We start from the raw sequence: 22,219 nt of genomic DNA, 5'->3' as shown, positions 1-22,219 counted from the left end.
TAAAAGTAACAGCAATTTATTAAAAAATTGTAAATCTAATAAAAAAATCGATTTTATATTATAATTCATCTTTCAAAAAGCACATTCCTTGATAGATTATTTTATATGACTATAAATACGATCAAGTATATAAAATAAAATTTACGTCCTAATTCCCGATTTTTTTCCTAATATTATATTTATAATTGATTATTTTTTTTCTATACGAACGTTACGTCTCACAGTTGCTTACGTTCAAATGTTGCATGATATTCCGTGCTGAAAGTAGAAAAATTTTAAATAATTATTTTTTTTTTTAAACCGTAGGAACTTCATTTATGTATAGGAAAAATGGAATTTAAATGTGACTTAATGTACAGTAGGTTTCTATTATACCTTCTTAGTTTGAACGTGTCGCACTCATATGTTTCCATGGGAACATATGAGTGCGACACGTTTATACTAGGAAGGCATTTTTGAAACCTACTGTACACTCAAATGCATATATGTGACCGCGTCTGAGAAAAGGGACCTTATGACCAAAAAAAATTTTTAACTCGGGACTAATTGTATTTCATTTCAAGGACCTTAAAGTGTAAAAAACCATCTAAATCTAAAAATCAATTTTTTAGTCATAAGGTCCCTTTCCCCAGACGCGGTCACATATGCTGTCCTTCCGGTTTGACGGCGTTTTCAAGAGTCGTGACACATCTATCAAAATCTTGTTAGTTCGTGACGTACAAAGACTCAATTACAACACATTCGGGAACACAAAGTATGAGTTAGAAAAGGGTAGATAAATATTTGTATCCTTCTCATCTCATGGATCATATGCGTTGGCCTTAAGTTCGTTCATACGTCACGAACTAACAACCCACGGTAGCCTGGAACCAACTTCAACTCTGAAGTTGCTTCCCTGCCAAAATTCTTCTTGCAACTTGTTCGGGGTATATCACTGAACACTTTCCAAAAAAAATTTCAAAATCCGTCGGGCGCATTATTTTTAATTTCAATGTTAGTGTTTTTAGCGACGAATTTAAAATAACTTGATCAAAAAATTATATAAAAACATAATTTAACAGAAAAATTTTTCCGTAGAATCGAAATATGACATTATTTTAAAATCTTGGCAGCCATATTGGATCCGCCATTTTGAATTTTTGAAAACTAACATCGAATTCGTAGTTAGCGACCCCAAAAACCTCCGAGTAACAAAATTTAGGAGAATTCAATAACATTTTGGCACCTATGGTTGAGAATTGAATTTTATTCACACATGTTTATGGGCAAAAAATTATCAAACTTGAAAGAATGAAATTTTTTTTGTAATTTTTTAAATTAACACCGCCATATTTAATTTTGGTTTAAACGAAATTGCTTTTTCACACCGGAATCGAAAATAGCACTCTTAAAACCTATAAGAAACATACTTTTGATATAAAATATGATTCGTTTTATTCATAAAAGCGTAGGTTGAATTTGTTCAAATTATTTTCATGTTTTGGCGTATTAAGAAAATTCTTCGAGGCAGAACACCATTTTGACGTGTGACAATAAACAAGAAGTTTGCAGCAAAACGATTTTAACTCATGTAAATTTAAAGTTTAATATTTTTATTTTTTAACATAAGGACAGCTATCCAGATATTAAAAGTACACCCTGATGCTTTAATGCCTTCCTTCCGGTTTTGACGCCATTTTAAAAAGTCGTGACATATCTATTAAAATTTAGTTACTTTGTGACGTATGAACGAACTTATACGTTACGAACTAACAACATTTTTACAGACGTATCACGACTTTTTAAAACGCCGTCAAAACCGGAAGGAAGGCATGAAAGCATCAGGGTGTACATAAATATCTGGATGTTAAGCGTTAATGTCTGGCATCTGATTAGAATATCTATAGAAATTACAGTTTAATATTTTCGATTCGACGGACAATTTCCTGTAAGAATTATGTTTTTGTATCTCCCCGAACAAGTTGCAACAGGAATTTTAAAAGGGAAGCAACTTGAGGGTTGAAATTGGGTCCTGGGTACCGTGAACCGGAAGGAAAGCATTTAAGCATCTGAGTGTATTGTTATAGTTTAAAAATATATTAATGTCGATAAAGTAGAAATCTCTATGTATGAATAGATCGACGCACATTGAAAATCGTAAGAGGTAAAATTTACATGAGATAGAAAAAGAAAAAAGCTATTTCTATCCTTTCCTCTCTCATGTAAATATTAAAATTTACGTCTTACGATTTTCAATGTACAGTCGTGCTCAGAAATGCCTTCTCTCAGGGAAGGCACTAATTTGACGCGTTTTGCACACTTTCTATATTTTTTATAGTTCGTGTCAATAATTCTAAAGTCCAACGTACAATAGGTTTGCGAAAGTCGTTCGCGAACGAGACGCATGAGATAGACAAGGACACAAATATATCTCTGTCATTTTCTAACTCATGCTTTGCGTTCGCGAACGACTTTCGCGAACCTATTGTGCTTAGGCCTTAACGGAATTTTGCTTTTGACTGATTTTTTAGACAATATAGAAGGTAGGCAAACTTCGCGAAATTAGTGTCTTCCCTGGCGGAATCGTTTACGTTTTTATTTTCCTTGTCACATTTAAAAAAATAAGAATAGAAAAATACAAAGTAACATTATAATAACAAACTATGTTCGTTTGCTTCTTAGGTACCTTTCTTCGGAGCGAGTATCACATACATATATAAAAATACAAAAAATCACCTTGAAAGTAACACGTGTCGTAATTATCATCAGGCTGAGGTATAAATGGCGGTATTGCCTTTTGTGGTTCGTCCCATGGGAAATCTTTGAAAAGTGGCATTTTTCTAACTTCGGCGGCAGTGGGTCGGTCTTTTTGATCGAGCGTGAGAAATGCATCAATGGCACTGACCACTGATTCCGAGAGTGTTTCGTCATCTTCCGGCCACGAAACGTTCCTGTCGAGAATATTGGCAAACACCGCCTGCGGCGTCTCGTCATTGAACGGAGGTAAACCCGTACAAAATTCATATAAACAGACGCCCAGTGCCCACCAATCAACAGCCGGACCGTGTCCTTTTCTCAAAAGTAATTCCGGTGCCAAATAATCTGGAGTCCCTAAAATTCTCTCGTCGGAACGATTTAAAAATGCCTGTCCACCTCTTCGCACCGACTTTGGTGTTCTGAAATATAAACATTAACTTCTGAATCTGATGGTTTCGAAAATGGTATTTATCATTCTTGTGGTAGAAAATAATGAAACTAGAAGTACAAACCTAAACGGCGTGTAAACGTCCCCACCACTTCTAGCCGGCGTCTTTATCGGTGAAATTCCCTGCGGAGATCTGTGTTCAGCATTCAAACTCTCAATACTCATATCGGGAGCCGAATTCGAAGGAGGTAAATCGAACCTCGTCGCTTTGACAATTCCCTTCTCCTCTTGCATCAACTGTTTCTTCCTGTCGGGCCAGGGTCGATCCTTATTCCCCGACACCGGTGTACTAAAAGCCACTCTACCTCCGGTTGCACCTTCCGAATTACTCTTCCCCCTCGCCTCGTCCCTCAATTTTGATGTCACACTAACCGGCGTTTTATTACAATTAAAAATGTGACCTCGATTCTTCCTCTTGGGCGTGAGATCCCCACCTTCTAATTCCATAAGATTAATTTCCCTCGTGAGTCCCGTACTCGCCGTATGTTGATTCAATCTCTTTCTCTTCGTTCCCCGGACAAATGAATTCACACAACTACTCAACGGACTTATTTGCGACAAGTGATCCCTCTCAGACTCCAAAGTCGATTCCTCCTCATTCTCAGAATGTTTGCTACTAGCTGTCGTTGCTAATGGAGAAATTCGCCTATCCGAAAATGCCTCACAAGTATGATAACTATCCGAACTCACCTCCGTGTATTTTTGTAAATCTTCCGCCGAATGGAAGGGATTAATCCCCGAGACATTAGAACGATCACTGGGCGGTGTTGAAAACACAGAACTCATTGACGTACACATTGATTTCCTCTGAAGTGCCGGTAGTAAATTACATGCAAGATCACTAGCACCGCTGAATTCAAAATTAATCGAATCATTCGCCGTTTTATGTCCCGATCCAAATGAAAGATGTGAAGTTAGCGAGAGCAGTTGTCCTGGTGTTCTTGTACAAAGACTAGGTGTACAATTGACAAGATCCGATATTTCAAGATCACGATGCATTGTCGATATTTTACTGAGACCGAAATCGGTTAATTTTACATGACCCTCTTTTGAGAGGAGCATATTGTCGGGTTTAAGATCACGGTGTACAATTCCATGTGAATGAAGATATTCGAGAGCGAGTGTTACTTCTGCCGTGTAAAATGACGCCATGGATTCTTCCATGTAACCACAGTAGCTTAAGAGACTCTTGAGATCACCGCCAACCATGTATTCCATAACGAGATAAACATTAGTGAGAGTTTGCAGTGAATAGAAAAGTTGAACACAATATGGACTTCGTGTTAGCGCTAGGGCATTACGTTCGGTAACGACTTGCGTGGCCATATTCTTGTGTATCATCTCGATTTTCTTCATTACCTTGATCGCGTAAATCAGTTCTGGATTTGTCTTTTTGTAGCCAAGGAAAACCTTTCCAAATGCACCTCGACTTATTGGCTTCACTATTTTGAAATCCGTTATCTCCGGCACCTGAAAAATTGTATTTTTCATTAGTACTTGTAAATTGAAATGTGTCAACTTAACCTAAAAATCTATTGTGAACCTTTAAATGTAGTGTGAAGTGGGTTGCAAATCGCAGTTTACAGATTAGGTGACGCCGGGGAAAAAAGGCTCGCGAAGCCGCTATGCGCGACCTTTTTTTCCCCTACATAAAATTATGCAATGAAGTATGGTTAGCTTTTATCAACTCTCTGTCAGCGGCCATATATGATTTTAACAGGTGGCGCCTCACTGCCCGCGATGGCAGTTTTCTTTGACAATAACACACGAACTTTTGTCGGAAAAATTAAAAAATTTATTAAAATCATAAAAAAAGAAAAGAACAAAACGTTGTTAGTTCGTGACGCAAGAACGATCTCACACTTCAAGAACTAACAACATTTTGATAAATGTCACTTTTTAAAACGCCATTAAACCGGAAAGAAAGCATTAATGCATTTGAATGTATGTATCGCTTTCTTTCCGGTTTGACGGCATTTTAAAGAGTCGTGACACATCTATCAAAACGTTGTTCGTTCGTGACGTAAGAACGAACTTTTTAAAACACCGTTAATGAATTTTCATTCTTCGCCTTTAAATGGCGAAGAATGAAAGAATTTATGCTAGCATTATGCGCGTTTGGTATAATTTTATACAAAACCGAACGTCTTTGAAGATAATTTTCCATTTCAGCTTATGGCTGATTCATAGTCAAGTATTCTTATATACCCTGAAATTAACCAACAGATTAGCTCAGTCGGATAGATGCCTCGCTTGGCGGACGTTTTAGGACCAAGGGTTCTTGGTTCGCGCCCATTTGGCTTGGTATTTTTCCGGCACGTGAGATAATCTGAGCGAGGAGGTTTGACGTCGAGGTATATTGATGTGCACTGTCGATTATTGTCCAGTACACACCATTAGATTTTTAAAAAAAATGTTGTATATTTTTTTTTATTTTACATGTAAAAATGAACAATTTATGTTGTTAAAAATTTTTTTTTAAACGAACCGTTTTTTAGTTATCAACAATTGAAAAAAATTGCTAATTTAAAAAAAAAAAGTTAGTTGTCCAATTGCGGACAGTTTATCTCAAGATTGACAAATCGGAAACAAAAAATCCAAATTGCTTTTTAAAAAGGAAGGTGTCTTGCATAGAAATCTACCACCATTAATGAAAAATGGACTAAAATAAAAAAATAGCAGATGTTTCAATAATTTTTGTCAAAATACACTATGTTTTTCAGTATTTTTCTAGTCTGCAAAAATGTCTTTTTTAAATTTTTTGACCATCTTCTGGTAAATTCTCACACAGGATATATGTATCGTTAGAGGCCATCCATAAATTACCTAAAATTATTTTGCAAATTGAAACCCCACCACTTTTTTATGTCAGACACTGTTACATACATTCGCACCAATGTTTCTACTGGTCGTAACAAAAAGCTGGACCCCACCATCCCCTTAAAGACTTACTTAATTTGTCAATGACTTTTTACATTAATTGAATATTTTTTGAAAAATTTACTTTTATTTTTTACAATTGGTTATAAATACTTTAGGAGGTGTTTTCTGAAGTCATAAGAAGTTAAAAAATACAATAAAAAAAATAAAATTTTTTTAAATTCTAAAGTGTAGTAGTACCTTAATTTCTGTTTTATATAGTGTTAAAGCTCAGGAAAAGAGCTTTAAAAGGAGACCTTTTTATACTTTTTAACTTTAACAATAAACAAAATACAAAACTTTTTGTAAAATGTTTAATCGCTGTAGGGTGGGCAAAAGTTATTGAGCGGCACTGTATATACCCTGAAATTAATAAGAGGTTATTTTATGAAAGCAAAGTGGCAGAGATACAAAATTTTTCATTAAGAACAATTTTTATTACAAAATAGATACAAAAAAATTTTCGATTTTAAAAATTTCACACAATTCTTTTACAGAAACAAAACAATTTTTGGAATATTTTTCAAATTCCACGAACACAAAATAAGTCACAAAGAAAAGTTTTTGAAACTTTTCAAAAATATAAAAAATACTCTAGTTAAGAATGTCTAAAACTTATTTCTTATTTAAAGCTCTGCCAAAAATACGAAATTCCTTCGAACCAAGATTTTTGAAAATCAACTTAACAACATCGGACGATAATTTTCGATTCTTGGAAAAATAATCGTAGGTTTGATTGACAAATTTTTTTAAAGCCTTCGCCCGTTGGAAACGACACTCCAACATAATGTTAAAACACGGAAATTCCGTTTTATAATCACCGGCATTTAAAATCTTGACAACCCGTCCATTCTTGATACTCTGGACTGTATTATAAAAATCGGAAGTTAAAAACTCGTAGAAAGTAATACTGGTCGTTTTTAAAATTCTCATAGATCGTAATTTTTCCATTTCGACTTTAGCCTTTTCGAAATAATTAAAAGCTTTTTTCACATTCGAATTGTCGTGTTTAATGTACGACTGTAAATAATCAGTCAAATCTTTTCCCTTCAGGGCAATGTAAGAAATCAAAAATTGATGATTATCGTGAAAACGAAACACACCGTAACTGTTAAAATAACTCTCGCTAATTTCAAATAAATACTCAATATTCGCTCCCAATTCTAATAAACATTCAATAACAGGAGGCTCAACATCGCTAACGGCAGTTTTCAATATACTTCCGCTAAATCTTTCCTTCGCATTAACATTCGCTCCGTGATCGACAAGATACTCTATTGTCTCCAAACATGGGGTGAGATTCTCCTTGTAGGTAATCGCACTCATCAAAGGTGTTTTGCCATCCTCTCTCGCGACATCAATTTTCAAACCCTTCTTCACGAGGAATTCGCACATCTTCATTGAATGACCTTTAGCGGCATGATGGAGTGCCGTATTACCATCCATATCGACCCCCTCCAAATAGACATCATACTTGAGTAGTAATTTCACTTCCCTAAAACGTCCCATTTGACAAGCCTCATGAAATGCCGATGCACCATTCTCACCGCGATTATCTGGATGCGCGCCATTCTTGAGCATCAGAGTCATTATTTGTGGATTAAACGTCGGCTGAACATCGATATCTTTACCGAGACGATCCGTGTACTCGTCAAAGAATTCGTCGTAATAGTAACTTTCGGTTGATTTTAAAAGTACTTTGGTCGTACTCGGTCCACAGACGTGATAAAGAGGATTACCCTGACAGCAATAGTTGCAATTAACAAAAGCATTGTAGGCGAGGAGTAAATGACAGAGATTGATATTTTCCAAACAAGCCGCGTAATGCAGGGGTGTTAGTTTCTCGCAGGTCTTTGCATTCACATCGGCACCATGTTCAAGGAGAAATTTAACAGCTAATGTAATTTCCGCCCTCACCGCATAATGTAGAGCGGTTCTATCGAAGTAACCCTGGAAATTGATATCTTCTGGTGAATGCGGTTTGTAACGGACATTACAACCGCCTTCCGAGTAGTAATCCGAATTCGCCTTTCTTGTATTCGAACGCTCCAATTTCCTCTCCTCTGGCGTCATTGACTTTAGAAACTTTCGACAATCACGTAAAATTACATCCAAAATACTACCGCATTGAATTCTCGAAGCAAAAAACATCAACAGGGGATAATCGTTTTTATTCAACTTAAATAATTCCTTGTTCTTCAGAAGTGTCTTAATTACTCCGATTGTAGTTTCTAAATTCTCCACTGTTTCCGAATCTTCGGGATCCGAACTCACTTCCGGATCTTCACTCTCCTCGTCTGAAACATCTTCATAATCCGACGAATTCTCACAATCTGATGACATCATCATTGAATCATCTTCTGAAGCAGATTCCTCCATTGACTCGTCATCTTCCTCTTTTTTCGCACTTTCCAATTTTTCTCCATTCTCGACGCCTTCTTCCTTCTTCGACGATTTCTCCCCATTTTCAACAGTGGAGAGAAGAATTTTTTTCACAATTAAACGAAGAGTTGCCTCGGAACCGTGAAGTAATGCGAGATGAAGTGGCGTGACATTTTGAGATGAGATGATATTTAAATTAGAACCATGTTCAATGAGCGTTTTAACTAGTCCAATATCATGATTTTTTATCGCATAAAAAATTGGTGTCTCGCCATTTTTATTTCTTAGATTAACTTTAGCGCCGGATTCGCATAATAATTTGACATCATCCACTGTACCTCGTTGAGCAACGACGTGTAAAAATGTTGTACAATCGGAATGAAATTGTATCTGAAGAATTCCCTCCTCTTGTTTTATTAACGAAGAAATGAGATTTTTATCTTTATCATCGACTGCTTTGGAAAATTTCACGAAACGCTCATCAAGAACTTCAACTTTTTCCTCGTCATCACTATAATCGCTTTCCGTTTGTGACATTTTGAAATTTTTTCACTCTGCAAGAAAAATATAATAATTACCAAAAATATTTCAAATCTTAACGTTTTTATTAAATTTTATTTAAATTTTTATTGAATTTTATTTAACTCTATACTAAATTTTACTTAACATTTTACTAAATTTAATTTAACTTTTTATTGAATTTTATTTTACATTTTATTACATTTTATTTAAAATTTTACTGACTTTAATTTAACATTTGACTAAAGAAATAAATAAGTTTTACTTATTTATAGAAACCAATTTAAAATTAGCGAAAGTAGAAACGAATTTTTTTCTATAGAAAAAACGAAATGTAAAAAATAGCAATATTTTGAGATTAGAATCACTTTTTCAGAAAAAAAATTCAGTTACAGGATTGCCACAGGTCAGGGAAATCAGGAAAATGTCAGGGAATTTTATTAAAAGTACTGAAAAAAATTGAATTTTTATAATCAGGGCTCGAACCAGTGAAAGTATTTAAAAATACGGACTTTACGGACCAAAAATGAAAAATTACGGACCATTTACGGACCAACTACTGGCAAAAATATATAAGAGAACATTTTACTTAAAACTATAAATTAGATTTTTTCATAACTAATAAACATGAAGATATCGATAACTCCGAGTCTTCGACTCGGAGCGATCGATTACTTCATGTTTTATAATAAATTAAAGATAGAGTGATAAAATCATTATCATTTCAATTATTATTTTCAAGAATTTTTAACTAAAATTCTTCTTAAAATCGATTATTTTTAATAATTTTCGAAAATGTTTTTTGACAATTTTCAAATCCATTTCTTTACAATATTCAATTTTACGAATTTTCAATTATTTGTAAATTCTTCAATTAAATATGTATTAGAAAATAAAAACTTCAAATAATATAAAAAAAAATTCGCAATTAAAATTTCTCAAAAAATTAATTCCACAGAATTGTTACTCAGTTAAAAATATGAAAAATTCAAATTTTCAAAGATTTGAATCTGAAACCTTTTCAAAATTTAATTATTTCTAAAACTTTACGCTCTAATACTTTTAATATTCAATTATAATCTAAAATTTTAACGGAAATCCATTTTTAAATCAATTTTTATGAGAAAATTCTACGAGAATTTCATTATTTAAAAACAAAAAAAAACAATTTATTGAATAATTACATATGAATTATTACATTGAATTCTTTTAAAAAATTGTATCAATCAATTTTAAAATAATTTGAATTCTTTTGCAAAATTTTATTAAAATAGATATTAAAAATAATTAAATTAGGCAAAACTTTTGAAAATAATTGAAATTTTGCCAAGAATTTTATTAAAAGTTTTTTGAAAATAATTGAATTTTGAAGAAGAATTTTATTATTTATAAAGAAAATTGATAATTTACGCAAAGAATTGCATTAAAAATTTTGAATGCAATAATTTTATTCTTTAAAGAAATTTAATTAAAAATTTATTAAAAATAATATTTAAATTCTAATAAATAAATTGAATTAGAGGTTATTAAAATAATGAAATTTCTTTGATAAATTTTAATAAAATTTTTAAGAATAATTATTATTATTTAATAATTATTATTTATCAAAATAATTGAATTCCTAATAAGAATTTTATTATTTGCCAAAAAAATTAAATACCTGTAAAAATTTTATTATTTATGAAAATAATTGAATATTGCGAAGAAATTTATTAAAAAATTTGTAATTAATGAATTTCCTGTAAAATTTTTATTATTTTTTGAAAATAATTAAAAGTTTGTGTAGAATTTTATTAATTTTTTTTAAATAATTGAATTCTTTTGGAAAATTTTACTAGAATAGTATAGATACCTATTAAAAATAATTGAATTGAGGAAAAATTTTGAAAATAATTGAAATTTTTCCAAGAATTTTATTAAAATTTTTGAAAATAATTGATATTTTGGAGAAGAATTTAATTACTTCTAAAGATAATTGAAATTTTGACGAGAATTTTTAAAAAATTTTAAACATAATTGAATTTTTGCGAAGAATTTTATTGCTTTTGAAAATAATTAAATTCCTTCAATCATTTGTAATTTCTCTAAAATTATCCAAATTATATCGTATAATTTACGTACTTTACGGACCTTTTTCAATCAAATTACGGACTTTACGGACCTTTTTTCAAAAAAACGGACTTTTACGGACTTCAAGCAAAGTTACGGACTTTTACGGGATTTACGGACTTAGTTCGAGCCCTGTATAATTCATAAAAAACTTTTGTATTATGTGTATTTTTTGTTTGATTTGTAAACTATGAAATTATCACGAATTCTAATAGAAAACATTACATTTTTCTCTATTTCTGACAATAATTTCTTTTAAATAATTTAATTATTGAAGAACAATCATAAAATTACTACTTATATAAATTATTTAATAAATAATTTTACTTAAATATTTCAAAATTAATTGAATTTTAGAAGATCACGTTTATAATTTTCATAAATAGATGAACTTCCAAAAGTTTTAAATTGATATTTTATAAAATTTCAATTTTGAAAGAATTTGATTAGAAATTTTTAAAAACTTAGATGTTTGAAAAATTTTAATAATTTAAATTCTTCTGAAATTGGTTAAATTTTTTAATATTAATTAATTCATTAATAAAAAGAATGGATTAATAGAAGATTGCAGAAATTCAATTATTTTCAAAAATTTTAATTATTGGAAAAATTTCAAATATTTTCAAAAATTTTCCTGAATTAAATGATTTTTAATATTTATTGTTTTAATAAAATTTTCTAAAAGAAATTATAATAAAATTCTACGCAAACATTAAATTATATTTATAAATAACAAAAATTTCACAATAATTCAATTATTTACAAAATTTTTATAAATTTCATAGCAATATCTCAATTATTTTCATAAGTAAAAAATTTCTTAGGAGGAATTTAATTATTTTCAATAAAATTATATTAAAATTTCTAGAAAAAGTTCATTTATTTTGAAAAATTTTAATACGACTCTTTCTAGGAATTCATTTCTAAAAATTTTGCTAAAACTTTGCTATTACAATTAAATTATTTTCAATACATTTTTTAATTAAATTTCTTGAAAGAATTTAATTACTTTCTAAAATTTTAATGAAATTCTTCTCCGAAAGTCAAATATTTTCAAAAACTTTAATAAAATTATTGGCAAAATTTCAATTATTTTCAAAAAGTTTCCTCAACATAATGATTTTCAATATCTACTAATTTAATACAAATTTTCAAAAGAATTCAATTATTTGAAAAAAAATTTAACAAAATTCTACGCAAACATTTAATTATTTTCATAAATAATAATAACTTCACAGGAATTCAATTATTTACAAATTTTTTATAAATTTATTCGCAATAATTCAATTATTTTCATAAATAATAAAATTTTGTACAGAGATTCAATTATATTCATAAATAACAAAACTCATCGCAGAATTTCAATTATTTTTAATATACAATTTTAATAAAACTCCTCGAAAAATGTCAATATTCTTAAATTTTTTTTTAAATTCGTCGAAAGAATTCAATTATTTAAAAATTTGATAAAATTCTTTATGAGTATTCAATTTTAAGAAACATTCAAGTATTCAATAAATATTATTTATTTTTCTATTTAAATGAATGAATTTTGAAAAGATTTCAAATTAAAATCTTTGAAAATGAGAATTTTACATACTTTTAATTAACAATTCTGAAGAATTAATTTTTTTGAAAAAATTTAATTGAATTTTTTTTTAAATTTATCGAAACTTTTCTTTTCTAATATAAATTTAATTGAAGAATTTAATTAGGGTCAGGGGAAGAGCCAAAATTTGACTGGAAATGAGGGAAAAACAAAATTAATTTTTTGTGGCAACCCTGTTTTAATATAACGTTTAAGAAACTAAAATTAATAATGAAATTAATTCCTCGATAATTTTACTAATATTTCTAAAAAAAATAAATTGGAAATTAATTTTGAGGTTAGAATATCAAAAATCGAATGTAAATGATTTAAATTAAAAGAACTATTCAAGTAATAATTAAATTCTTTCTACCTATACAGAAAAAAAAAATAAAAATTACGAACAATTTTGAGGTTAGAATCATTTGTTAAAAGAAAAATTCATTTTTTAAATAACATTTTTGAAAAATTAAAAATTTTGCTATAAACAGAAGTTTTTGATTTATCACGATAATTTGGAAAATAAACGATGCAGAAAAACTTGCACGGTAAAATAGTATGAGAAAAATATTTCATTTTTTGCACTTAAATGTAGATTTACAAAGAATTTAACAACAAAATATACGTACGGAATTAAAAGATGTGTGTCGATGATATTCTATATTCCAGTGTAGCACAATTTAATTAAAACTGCAAAAGGATGCAAGCAGATGAAAAAAGAAGACAGAGGGAACAGAAAAATGTGCCAATTTTGTTGTAACGCTACTTACATTTTTGTTCAAAAACAACAAGTAAAGACAAGAAACCGGAAATCCCGAAAATCACAATCTTCCTTTTAAATTTTAAATATCGACCGAATACATGTAAATTCGCCTTCATGAAAATTCCCCTGCAGTATAAAGTGGCGCGCTTTTTTAAAAATGAAATCTTCAACAGTAAATATTTTTACATAATTATAATCATCATTAATCAATTAAATAAATATTAAACAAGTAAACAAATGTTAAATAAATACTACAAAATTAATATAAATAAATAATAAATAGATACCTATTAAAAAAACAATATAAATAAATATTTAATTAATATTCAAAATTAAAATAATTAAATAAATATTAAATAAAAAAATAATTAAAACAATAAATTATTTGATAATAAAATTAAAAATATTCACTATGGAACAATGAATATTTCTAAAAAAAATTTTGACGAAATTTCATCAGTAGAATAAATTGTCTTTCACTATTATTTAAATTTAATTTCTTTTTATTAAAAACACAACTGTATTTAATTTATTGTTATAATTTTGAAAAATAATAAAAAACTTGCGAAATGAACTTTAATAAAATTTTTTTAAATTTATAAATTTTTTCGATGAATTTTATTAAAAATGTATTGAAAATAATTGAATTCCAGTGAAGAATTTTAGTTTTCATGAAAGTAATTGAATTTTTTCGATTAATTTTATTAAAATTAGATCGTAAATAATTGAATTATTATAAAAAAATGTTATTCAATTTTTGAAAATAATTGATTTATTGCGAAATGAATTTTATAAAAGGTATTGAAAAAAAATTCAATTCTTTTAAGAAATTTTTTTAAAATTAAATTGGAAATAATTGATTTTTTTTTTAAAAATTTTATTAAATTTCTATTAGTATTTAAAAGAATTGAATTCCTGCAAAGAATTTTATCGAAATTGTATTCAAAGTAATTAAATATTCATGTAAAAGATTTTTTGAATTTTTAAAAAATAATTGAATTCCTTTCAAAATTTTTATTAAAATTAAATTGAGAATAATTCAATTTATACCATGAATTTTATTATTTGGGTGATTCTCCGCGTAGCGCACGATTTGGATTTTGGTAATTTATGTAAATTTTCGCGGTAATTTATGGAAATTTATAAGGTAATTTATGTCAATTTGTAAGGTAATTTAAAGAAATTTTTCGGTAATTTTTAAAAATATGCAAAGTAGAAATCACAATTAAAAATTTTTATTTCGGAAATATATGGAAATTTTTGCGGTTATTTATAAAAATTTTTGTGGTAATTTATGGAAATTTATTTAAGTAATTTATGGTAAACTTTCCTGAGCTATAGGTTTTTTTTATTCCTTATATATGTGGCACCATAACACTACATTTGCACTAGGTTCTTCGTAACACGAAGGTCGGTGGAAATTCTGAGGTCGGTGGAAACTCAGGCTGGTGGGAACTTTTTCAACCGACTTTGGATATTTTAATTTTTTGAAAGAAGTATCATTAATTTTCAATCGGTTTAAAGTGGATCTCATTCGTATTGACCAAAACAATATAACTACGCTTTATTTAACCTTTTTTATAAATAATTGTTTAATTTGTGGTAAAATATTTAAGGGTCGGTGGAGGTCGGTGGAGATTATTTTGTGATTCCCTTATCAAATTTGCAACTTAAAATGAGTGAAAAATGAATAAATCAATTAGAACATTGATTCTTTTTCCTGAATTAACTAAAGGAAGTTATTTTTTGTCTTTACAAAAGTAATTTTAAGTTAACATTTGATTTTCATTTAAATAATTTACTGTTTGTTAATAAAATAATGAATAGCATCCAAATTTGCTGTCAAGCCTAAACTGAAAAAAAACATATATAAAATGAATTTAAAAAAAAAATTTTTTTTATTCAACTGTACTAAAGTAGACGATACTAAAATGTCAATAGTAATTGTATTTATTATTGCATATTACTAAAATTATAAACTTTTTTTTCTAAACTTCCTGTGGGGACAGGTAAAATTTTGACGTTTTCAGCCTCAAAACCGCTTATTTATGAAAAATTATAATATTAGATACAAAAGTAATTATTGGTTTTTGTTTCTAAACATATAGATAACCTTTTCACGTTGGAATTGTAAAAATATATGAAAATTATTTATTATTTTTCCATTACAACATGAAAAAAACCAAGTTCTGCGCTACGCGGAGAATCACCCATTTATAAAAATAATTTAATTCATGAGACGAATTTTATTAAAATTGTATTGAAAATAATTCAATATTCATGAACAAAAATTTATGAAGTTTTAGAAAATAATTGAATTCTTGCAAAATTTTTATTATGATTAAATTGAAAATAATTAAATTTCTACCAATGAATTATATTATTTATCAAAATAATTGAATTCATGCAAATAATTTTATTAAAATTGTATTCAAAATAATTGAAGAATTCTTTTTTTAAAAAATTAATTAAGTTTTAGAAAATAATTGAATTCGGATTTCTTGCAAAATGAATTGTATTAAAATTGTATTGAAAATATTTGAATTCTTTCCAAAATTTTTATTAAAATTGATTTGAATATAATTCAATTTCTGACATAAATGAATTGAAAATATTTCAATTTCTGTCATGGATTTTATTATTTATAAAAATAATTGAATTCCTGCGAAGAATTTTATTAAAACTGAATTGAAAATAATTCAATTCCAAAAGGTACTATAAAGAATAAATCTTTTATTTAACAATTTTTTTTATAAAACTTATTTTATTTGGTAGTTTTTAATAATGTGTATATAGCAAAATACATTTTTCAAAAAAAAAAATACATACATATTTCTATCAAAATTCGATAATTTTTCAAATTCTCTTTCTCTCTCAAAATCGTTTTCTCGCTAAAAGTCGTCCAAAAGCACGAAAATCAAATGATCGAAAATGTCCCAATATTATATCGACAGCAGTAATTGGCAATTGAATTTTATCACCGTAATCCGTTAAAAAACCAACAACTCTATCAATAGAATCTTCTAGATTTTCAACTCGTTTAAATCGTCCCTCCAATAGTTTTTCATAACACGGAAATTCATTTTTATAATCACCCTTCGATAAAGTTTCTCTAAATTTCAAATTTTTCACAAACTTATAACAACTATAATGATCTTTTGTCAAAAAATCATAATAACTAACTCTCATTTCATTAATAATCGCCGTTTGTTTCAATTTATTAACTTCAATTTTTGATTTTTGAAAATAATCATTAGCATCCTGTAGTATTTGCTTTTCACTTCCCACATAACTTTTCAAAAAATTATCAATTGTCTCATTGCTATTTTTTAAGGCCGCCAGAGAAATGATCCACTTTCGACCAGTCTGAACGCCGGGAAAATAAAAACTCGACAATATTTCCCCCATTGCCGGTGAATTATAATTGTCTGTTTGGAAATTCATTTGCCAATTGGCGCCCAATTCGATGAGACATCGAACGGTTGTTGTCAAATCAAAATAAGCAGCGATGTGTAGACAAGTTGCTCCCCGTTTATTCCGGGCATTGATATTCGCTCCACGTTCAACGAAATATTCAATAGTTTCCAAAGAAATTCGCCTCTCATTCTGCACGGCGCACATCAACGGTGTGTAGTCATTTTCATTTTTCACATCGACATCAAATTTTTTTTCATCAATGAGAAGATCAATTATTTCCAATGAACAACCAATTGCAGCGTGATGAAGGGCGGAATTATTTTCAAAATCTCTCGCATAACAATTTGCCTTGTGATTGAGAAGAATCTTCGCCTCCTCGTAGAGTCCAGCGCGACAAGCCTCTAGAAATGGTGTCACACCCTCTTTCGAATGACACTCCGTGTTTGCTCCATTCTTCAGCAGTAGTTCCATAATTTCCCTATTGAATATCACTTCCGGCTCGTAATAGGAATTCATGCGATTTATAAAAGTGTTGTGCCTCTCGTCGTAGTAATAGCTGTCGGTTGATTTTACGAGATTTTTCAATTCGCTTCTTCCTGCGATGACGTACAGTGGACTTCCTTCGCTTATCGATTCGGCATTAACATCCGCACCGTTTGCAAGGAGAAGGCAACAAATTTCCAAATTCTCCAAAGCTACGGCATAATGCAGAGGAGTGAAATCCATTTTTGTTTTGCAATTCGGATTCGCGCCTTCCTTTAGAAAAAAGTTGACAATTTTCGTCTTTCCCTCTCGTACAGCGTAATGCAGCGCAGTTCGATCATAATCGCCTTTTGTATTCAATAAATTTGAATTAGAATCAAAATTCTTTGTCGATTCTCTCACATCCTTCAGTACCAAGTCCAAAATATCCCGAATTTTTAATTGCGCTGCGAAATAAATCAAGAGCGGATAATCCTTTTCATTCAAACCCAATTCTTTTTTGTACTCCAACAAAATTTTGACAACTCTCTCCAATTTTTTCGCCTTTTCGTCTTTATTCAATTCCTCTTCAATTCCTTTTAATTTCTCTTCACTTCCTTTAAATTCCTCTTCCTTTCCTTTAAACTCCTCGTCATTTTTACTTAATTCTTTTTTATTCATCTCCCCCGAATTTTCACCAGTTTCGTGAAAAAATTTCACGTCGATTAATTTTTCAAGCAGTAAACAGACAGTATTCAAGTCGCCATGAAGCAATGCGTGATAAAGTGGTGTGAGACCATTTTTACAAACAACATTCACAGCCGCATTGTTATTGAGAAGAAGTTTTGTCATTTCGGAAGAATTTTTTATTGCGTTGAAAATTGGTGTCTCGCCTGATCTATTTTTCATGTTAATATCAATGCCTTCTTGTTGACACAGTTGTTTGACAATATTAATAGTGCCACGTTTCGTGGCTACATGTAGAAGTGATAAATCAGGAAAGGTGAATTTTTTCGTAATAATACCACGTTTTTTGAGAATTATCTTTATTTTCTCCTCATTATTGTCGTCAATTGCTTTTTGAAAATCAACAAATAGAGCATAGAGACTTTCATCGTCAATTTGTGAATCTTCAATTTCCATTATTCTGCAAGAAATAAAAAAGAAAATGTATTATTTGCAATTTTTTTCTCTTAATAACTAAATAAGTATGTAACTAAATAAATAAATAATAAAATAACTAAATGAATAACCAAATAAATAAATAAAGAGTGTTTTCACGAAAAGACGGAAATTCTGTCCGTGAGTCACTGTGATCAAATAAAGATAAAACAATTAGAAAATAATATTGTTTTCCAATTATTATAAAAGTAAATTAATTTTTTTGAGACGCATTTAAGAAGATAAGTAAATTTCCAATTTAGTTTTTAATTCTAAAGTGTAATTTATCAAAGATCTATACCTGTTCTTAATATCGTGACACATATGGACAAAAATTCAATTGTTCTCGTTGAAATGCCCTAATTAAAGATATTATTCTCGAAATTTTTGTTTCATAAAAAATAAATACCCATTTATTTACTAATTAAAAACTAATATTAAATTCAATATTAATAATAACAAAAAAAAATAATAATAATAATAATGAAATAAAAAAAAATTCATCATTTATTAAAAATATTTAAATAAAAGTTGAAAATTATCATTAAAAAATAAAAAATTGTTACTTTTGCGTTATTAATACATAATTGAATTCTTTTGAGAAATTATATTAAAATCGAATTCAAAATAATTCAATACGTATCAGAAATTTTTATTAAAATTGAAAGAACAAAAATTCAACTTCAAAGAAAAATTATATTTAATAGAAATAATTGAATTCTTCTGAACTAAAATTTGAATTAAAATTAATATTCAATTTTAATATCTGCAACAAATTTTATTATTCATAAATGTAATTATTATCGAATTTCAGAGAAAGAATTCATTTTTTTAAATTTCATTCTTTTGAAAAATTGTGTTAGAATTGAATTTAAAATAATTGAATTATTCCAAAACATTAGATTATTTATCAAAAAAATTGAATTCTTGCGAAGAATTTTATGAAATTTAAAAAAAAAATGAATTCTTTTGGGAAAATATAATAAAATTTTTTAAAATAATTAAATTAATTCGAGGAATTAAATTAAAATTGAATTCGTTTGTAATTTTTATTAAAATTGAAATAAATATAATTCAATTTCAATATATGCAACGAATTTTATAATTTATAAAAAATAATTGATTTTCAGAGAAAGATTTTGATCAAAACTTCTGATAATAATTAAAATCTTAGAAAATAAATGTTATCTAAATTAAAAAAAAATTTATATTCTTTTGAAAACTTGTATTAAAAATGAATTTAAAATAATTTAATTTTTGAGGAAAATTATACTGTTTATATAAAAATAATTGAATTATTTTGAATAATATTTTATTATTTATGGAAATAATTGAATTCTTGCGAAGAGTTTTTTTTTTACAAATTTTGAAAATAATTGAAATTTTGTGAAGAATTTTATTAAATTTTTAAAAAGTAATTGAACTTTTCTGAAAAATTTTATTAAAATCAAATTGAAAATAATAATTCAATTTCTGCGATGTATTTTATTATGTATTTAAAAAAATAATTGAATTCCTGCGAATTATTTTATAGAAAATTGTTAATAATTTAATCCTAGCGTAGAATTTTCTTAAAATTCTATATTGAAAATAATTGAATTCTTGTGAAGAATTATATTATTTTTGAAAATAATTGAATTTTTTCTAAAGCATTTTATTAAAATTTAAAGAATAATTGAATTCTTTAGAAATAATTTATTAAAAATGTATTTAGAAATTAGAATAATTAAATTCCTGTCAAGAATTTTAATTTTTATGAAAGTAATCGATAATAATATATTTTTGAAAATAATTGAAATCTTACGAAAAATAATTGAAAATTTTTGTGAATTGAATTTTATTAAATATTTTGAAAATAATTATTTCCAAGAATTTTATCAAAATATTTTTAAAAATAATCCATCCAATTCTTTTGAATAATTTTATTAAAATTTTTGAAAATAATAAAAAATAATTAATTAATTAATGAAGCAATTCTTTTTAACTTTCCCTTATTAAAAATATTGAGAAACATTAAAAAATTATCATTAAAAGAATTTTTTATCTAATTAAAACAAATATTTCCTAAATATTAATCCGAAAACCTTTTTTAAGCGTAAATAAAAAATTTATTTATTTATTAAATTATTCAAGTCAAAAATAATCTTTTTATTTTTATTTACAAACTATACGAAAAAATGTTTACTTACCTAAATTAAAAAGTAAAATGTAAATAAAAGTTCCTCCTCGTAAAAAAGAAAATTAAATTTTCAAAAACACTTTCAGTAAAAATGTACTAAAATATTTTGAAAATTTTTTTCCTTATTATAAAAATAATATATTTGTTGGTTCACTTAATGGAAGACGATAAAACACTACGTGATTTTTATTCGGTTTGTCTGTATAAACCTATTTTGTAAATTGTATTTATCATCATTTATCATGTTGATCATATTTTATATTTCTATGAAAAGAAATGAAAAGAAACATCTGTTCGCAGGTACGTAACTATTTTCAAAAATTCAAAGGGGCACGGGGCACTTAAAAATATTTTCTACATTATATATTTCAAAATGTTCTAAATCATCTAAATTATCAAATATTTTAACTACAATGAACAAAAGCATCGAAAATGTTCTATTCCGATTGTTAAAATTAAAACAAATATAGTAAACAATGGCAAATTTAAATAATGGAGATAATAGACGATTAAAACAATTTCGAACATAACCTATAAATTTATATATAAATTGAATAAATCATAAATGCAATTTTGTCATAAAAAGTCATAAATTACGAAAAATTGATAAATCGAATAAAATATAGAAAAAAATGTTAATTTCGACAATAAACAATAAAAATCAATACAAATTATTTATTTATTTATTTATTTATACATATAAACGGGCAGTGCCCTTTCGTACATAGAGTACTAAAAATTACAAATTAAATAGAAAGTAATATAAATAAATAATATAATATTAATAATATAATATTAATATAAAAAATATAAATATAATAATATGTAAATATAATATTAATTATAAACAATAAAATATATAAAATTTACCTTGGCCGGGGGATTGACGATTTTTGAAATAGTATTAAAAATCGAATGATCAATTTGTTTAACATTTTGTTCCGGTGTTTTTTCACAACTTCGTATTTGTTCCTCGTCGTGACTTTCCATTTCGTCCTCGACATTTTCTTCCCTTGGAGTTTTCACTTCATTTTCCGAACTTGGACTTGTTGATTCATTCATTTCAACACCGGAATCAGATGTATTTTCTAATTTTTCCATAATAAACGCACACACATTATATATACATATCAGGATAATTCCTGATATATATTTATTTCTTTTAAACAGAAAAATATCACTTATAATGCAATTTTTAAAAGTCTAACCTCAAAAACAATTTTCTTTTCCTTAAAATCACTCACACTGTTTTTGTATATTTACATTTTTCTCACAATTTTATGATGAGGTTAAAACACAAAAATTTGTCTATTAATATTTTTCATATCACATAGAGAAACTAAATTATATATTTTATCAGCGTGCGAGTATCAAAAATATTTTCGGAGCATTCGCTACACAAACACAACAAAGTTTAAGCGGTAAAAAAACAGGACGTCAGTATTACAACTGTCAAATGGTCGGAAGTATTGCTCTTTTGACTCCATTTGTCATTCGACTTTTGGCGCGAATATTTGAAATAGTTAATTTTAATAA

General features: G+C 27.6%; 3 protein-coding genes across 3 annotated transcripts; all 3 read right to left on the bottom strand.

Annotated features, from left to right (window-relative positions):
- Nucleotides 1–21,891, bottom strand: LOC122498890 (serine/threonine-protein kinase greatwall). Its single transcript, XM_043606890.1, has 4 exons — nt 21,554–21,891; nt 3,249–4,654; nt 2,716–3,155; nt 1–258 (listed from the first exon to the last, which is right to left on the bottom strand). The coding sequence occupies exons 1-4, from the start codon at nt 21,782–21,784 to the stop codon at nt 212–214; spliced, it is 2,124 nt and encodes a 707-aa protein (XP_043462825.1). The 5' UTR covers nt 21,785–21,891; the 3' UTR covers nt 1–211.
- Nucleotides 6,519–13,522, bottom strand: LOC122498874 (poly [ADP-ribose] polymerase tankyrase-2-like). The gene is made up of 2 exons (XM_043606866.1): nt 13,331–13,522; nt 6,519–9,039 (listed from the first exon to the last, which is right to left on the bottom strand). The coding sequence occupies exon 2, from the start codon at nt 9,020–9,022 to the stop codon at nt 6,719–6,721; it is 2,304 nt and encodes a 767-aa protein (XP_043462801.1). The 5' UTR covers nt 9,023–9,039; nt 13,331–13,522; the 3' UTR covers nt 6,519–6,718.
- Nucleotides 16,221–20,956, bottom strand: LOC122498882 (putative ankyrin repeat protein RF_0381). Its single transcript, XM_043606879.1, has 2 exons — nt 20,694–20,956; nt 16,221–18,490 (listed from the first exon to the last, which is right to left on the bottom strand). The coding sequence occupies exon 2, from the start codon at nt 18,484–18,486 to the stop codon at nt 16,339–16,341; it is 2,148 nt and encodes a 715-aa protein (XP_043462814.1). The 5' UTR covers nt 18,487–18,490; nt 20,694–20,956; the 3' UTR covers nt 16,221–16,338.
- Nucleotides 21,892–22,219: the final 328 nt, after the last annotated feature.

This window comes from Leptopilina heterotoma, unplaced genomic scaffold (assembly GCF_015476425.1).
Source record: "Leptopilina heterotoma isolate Lh14 unplaced genomic scaffold, ASM1547642v1 Lhet_100, whole genome shotgun sequence".
Lineage (NCBI taxonomy): Eukaryota > Metazoa > Arthropoda > Insecta > Hymenoptera > Figitidae > Leptopilina > Leptopilina heterotoma.
This window is presented reverse-complemented; position numbering and strand designations above follow the sequence as displayed.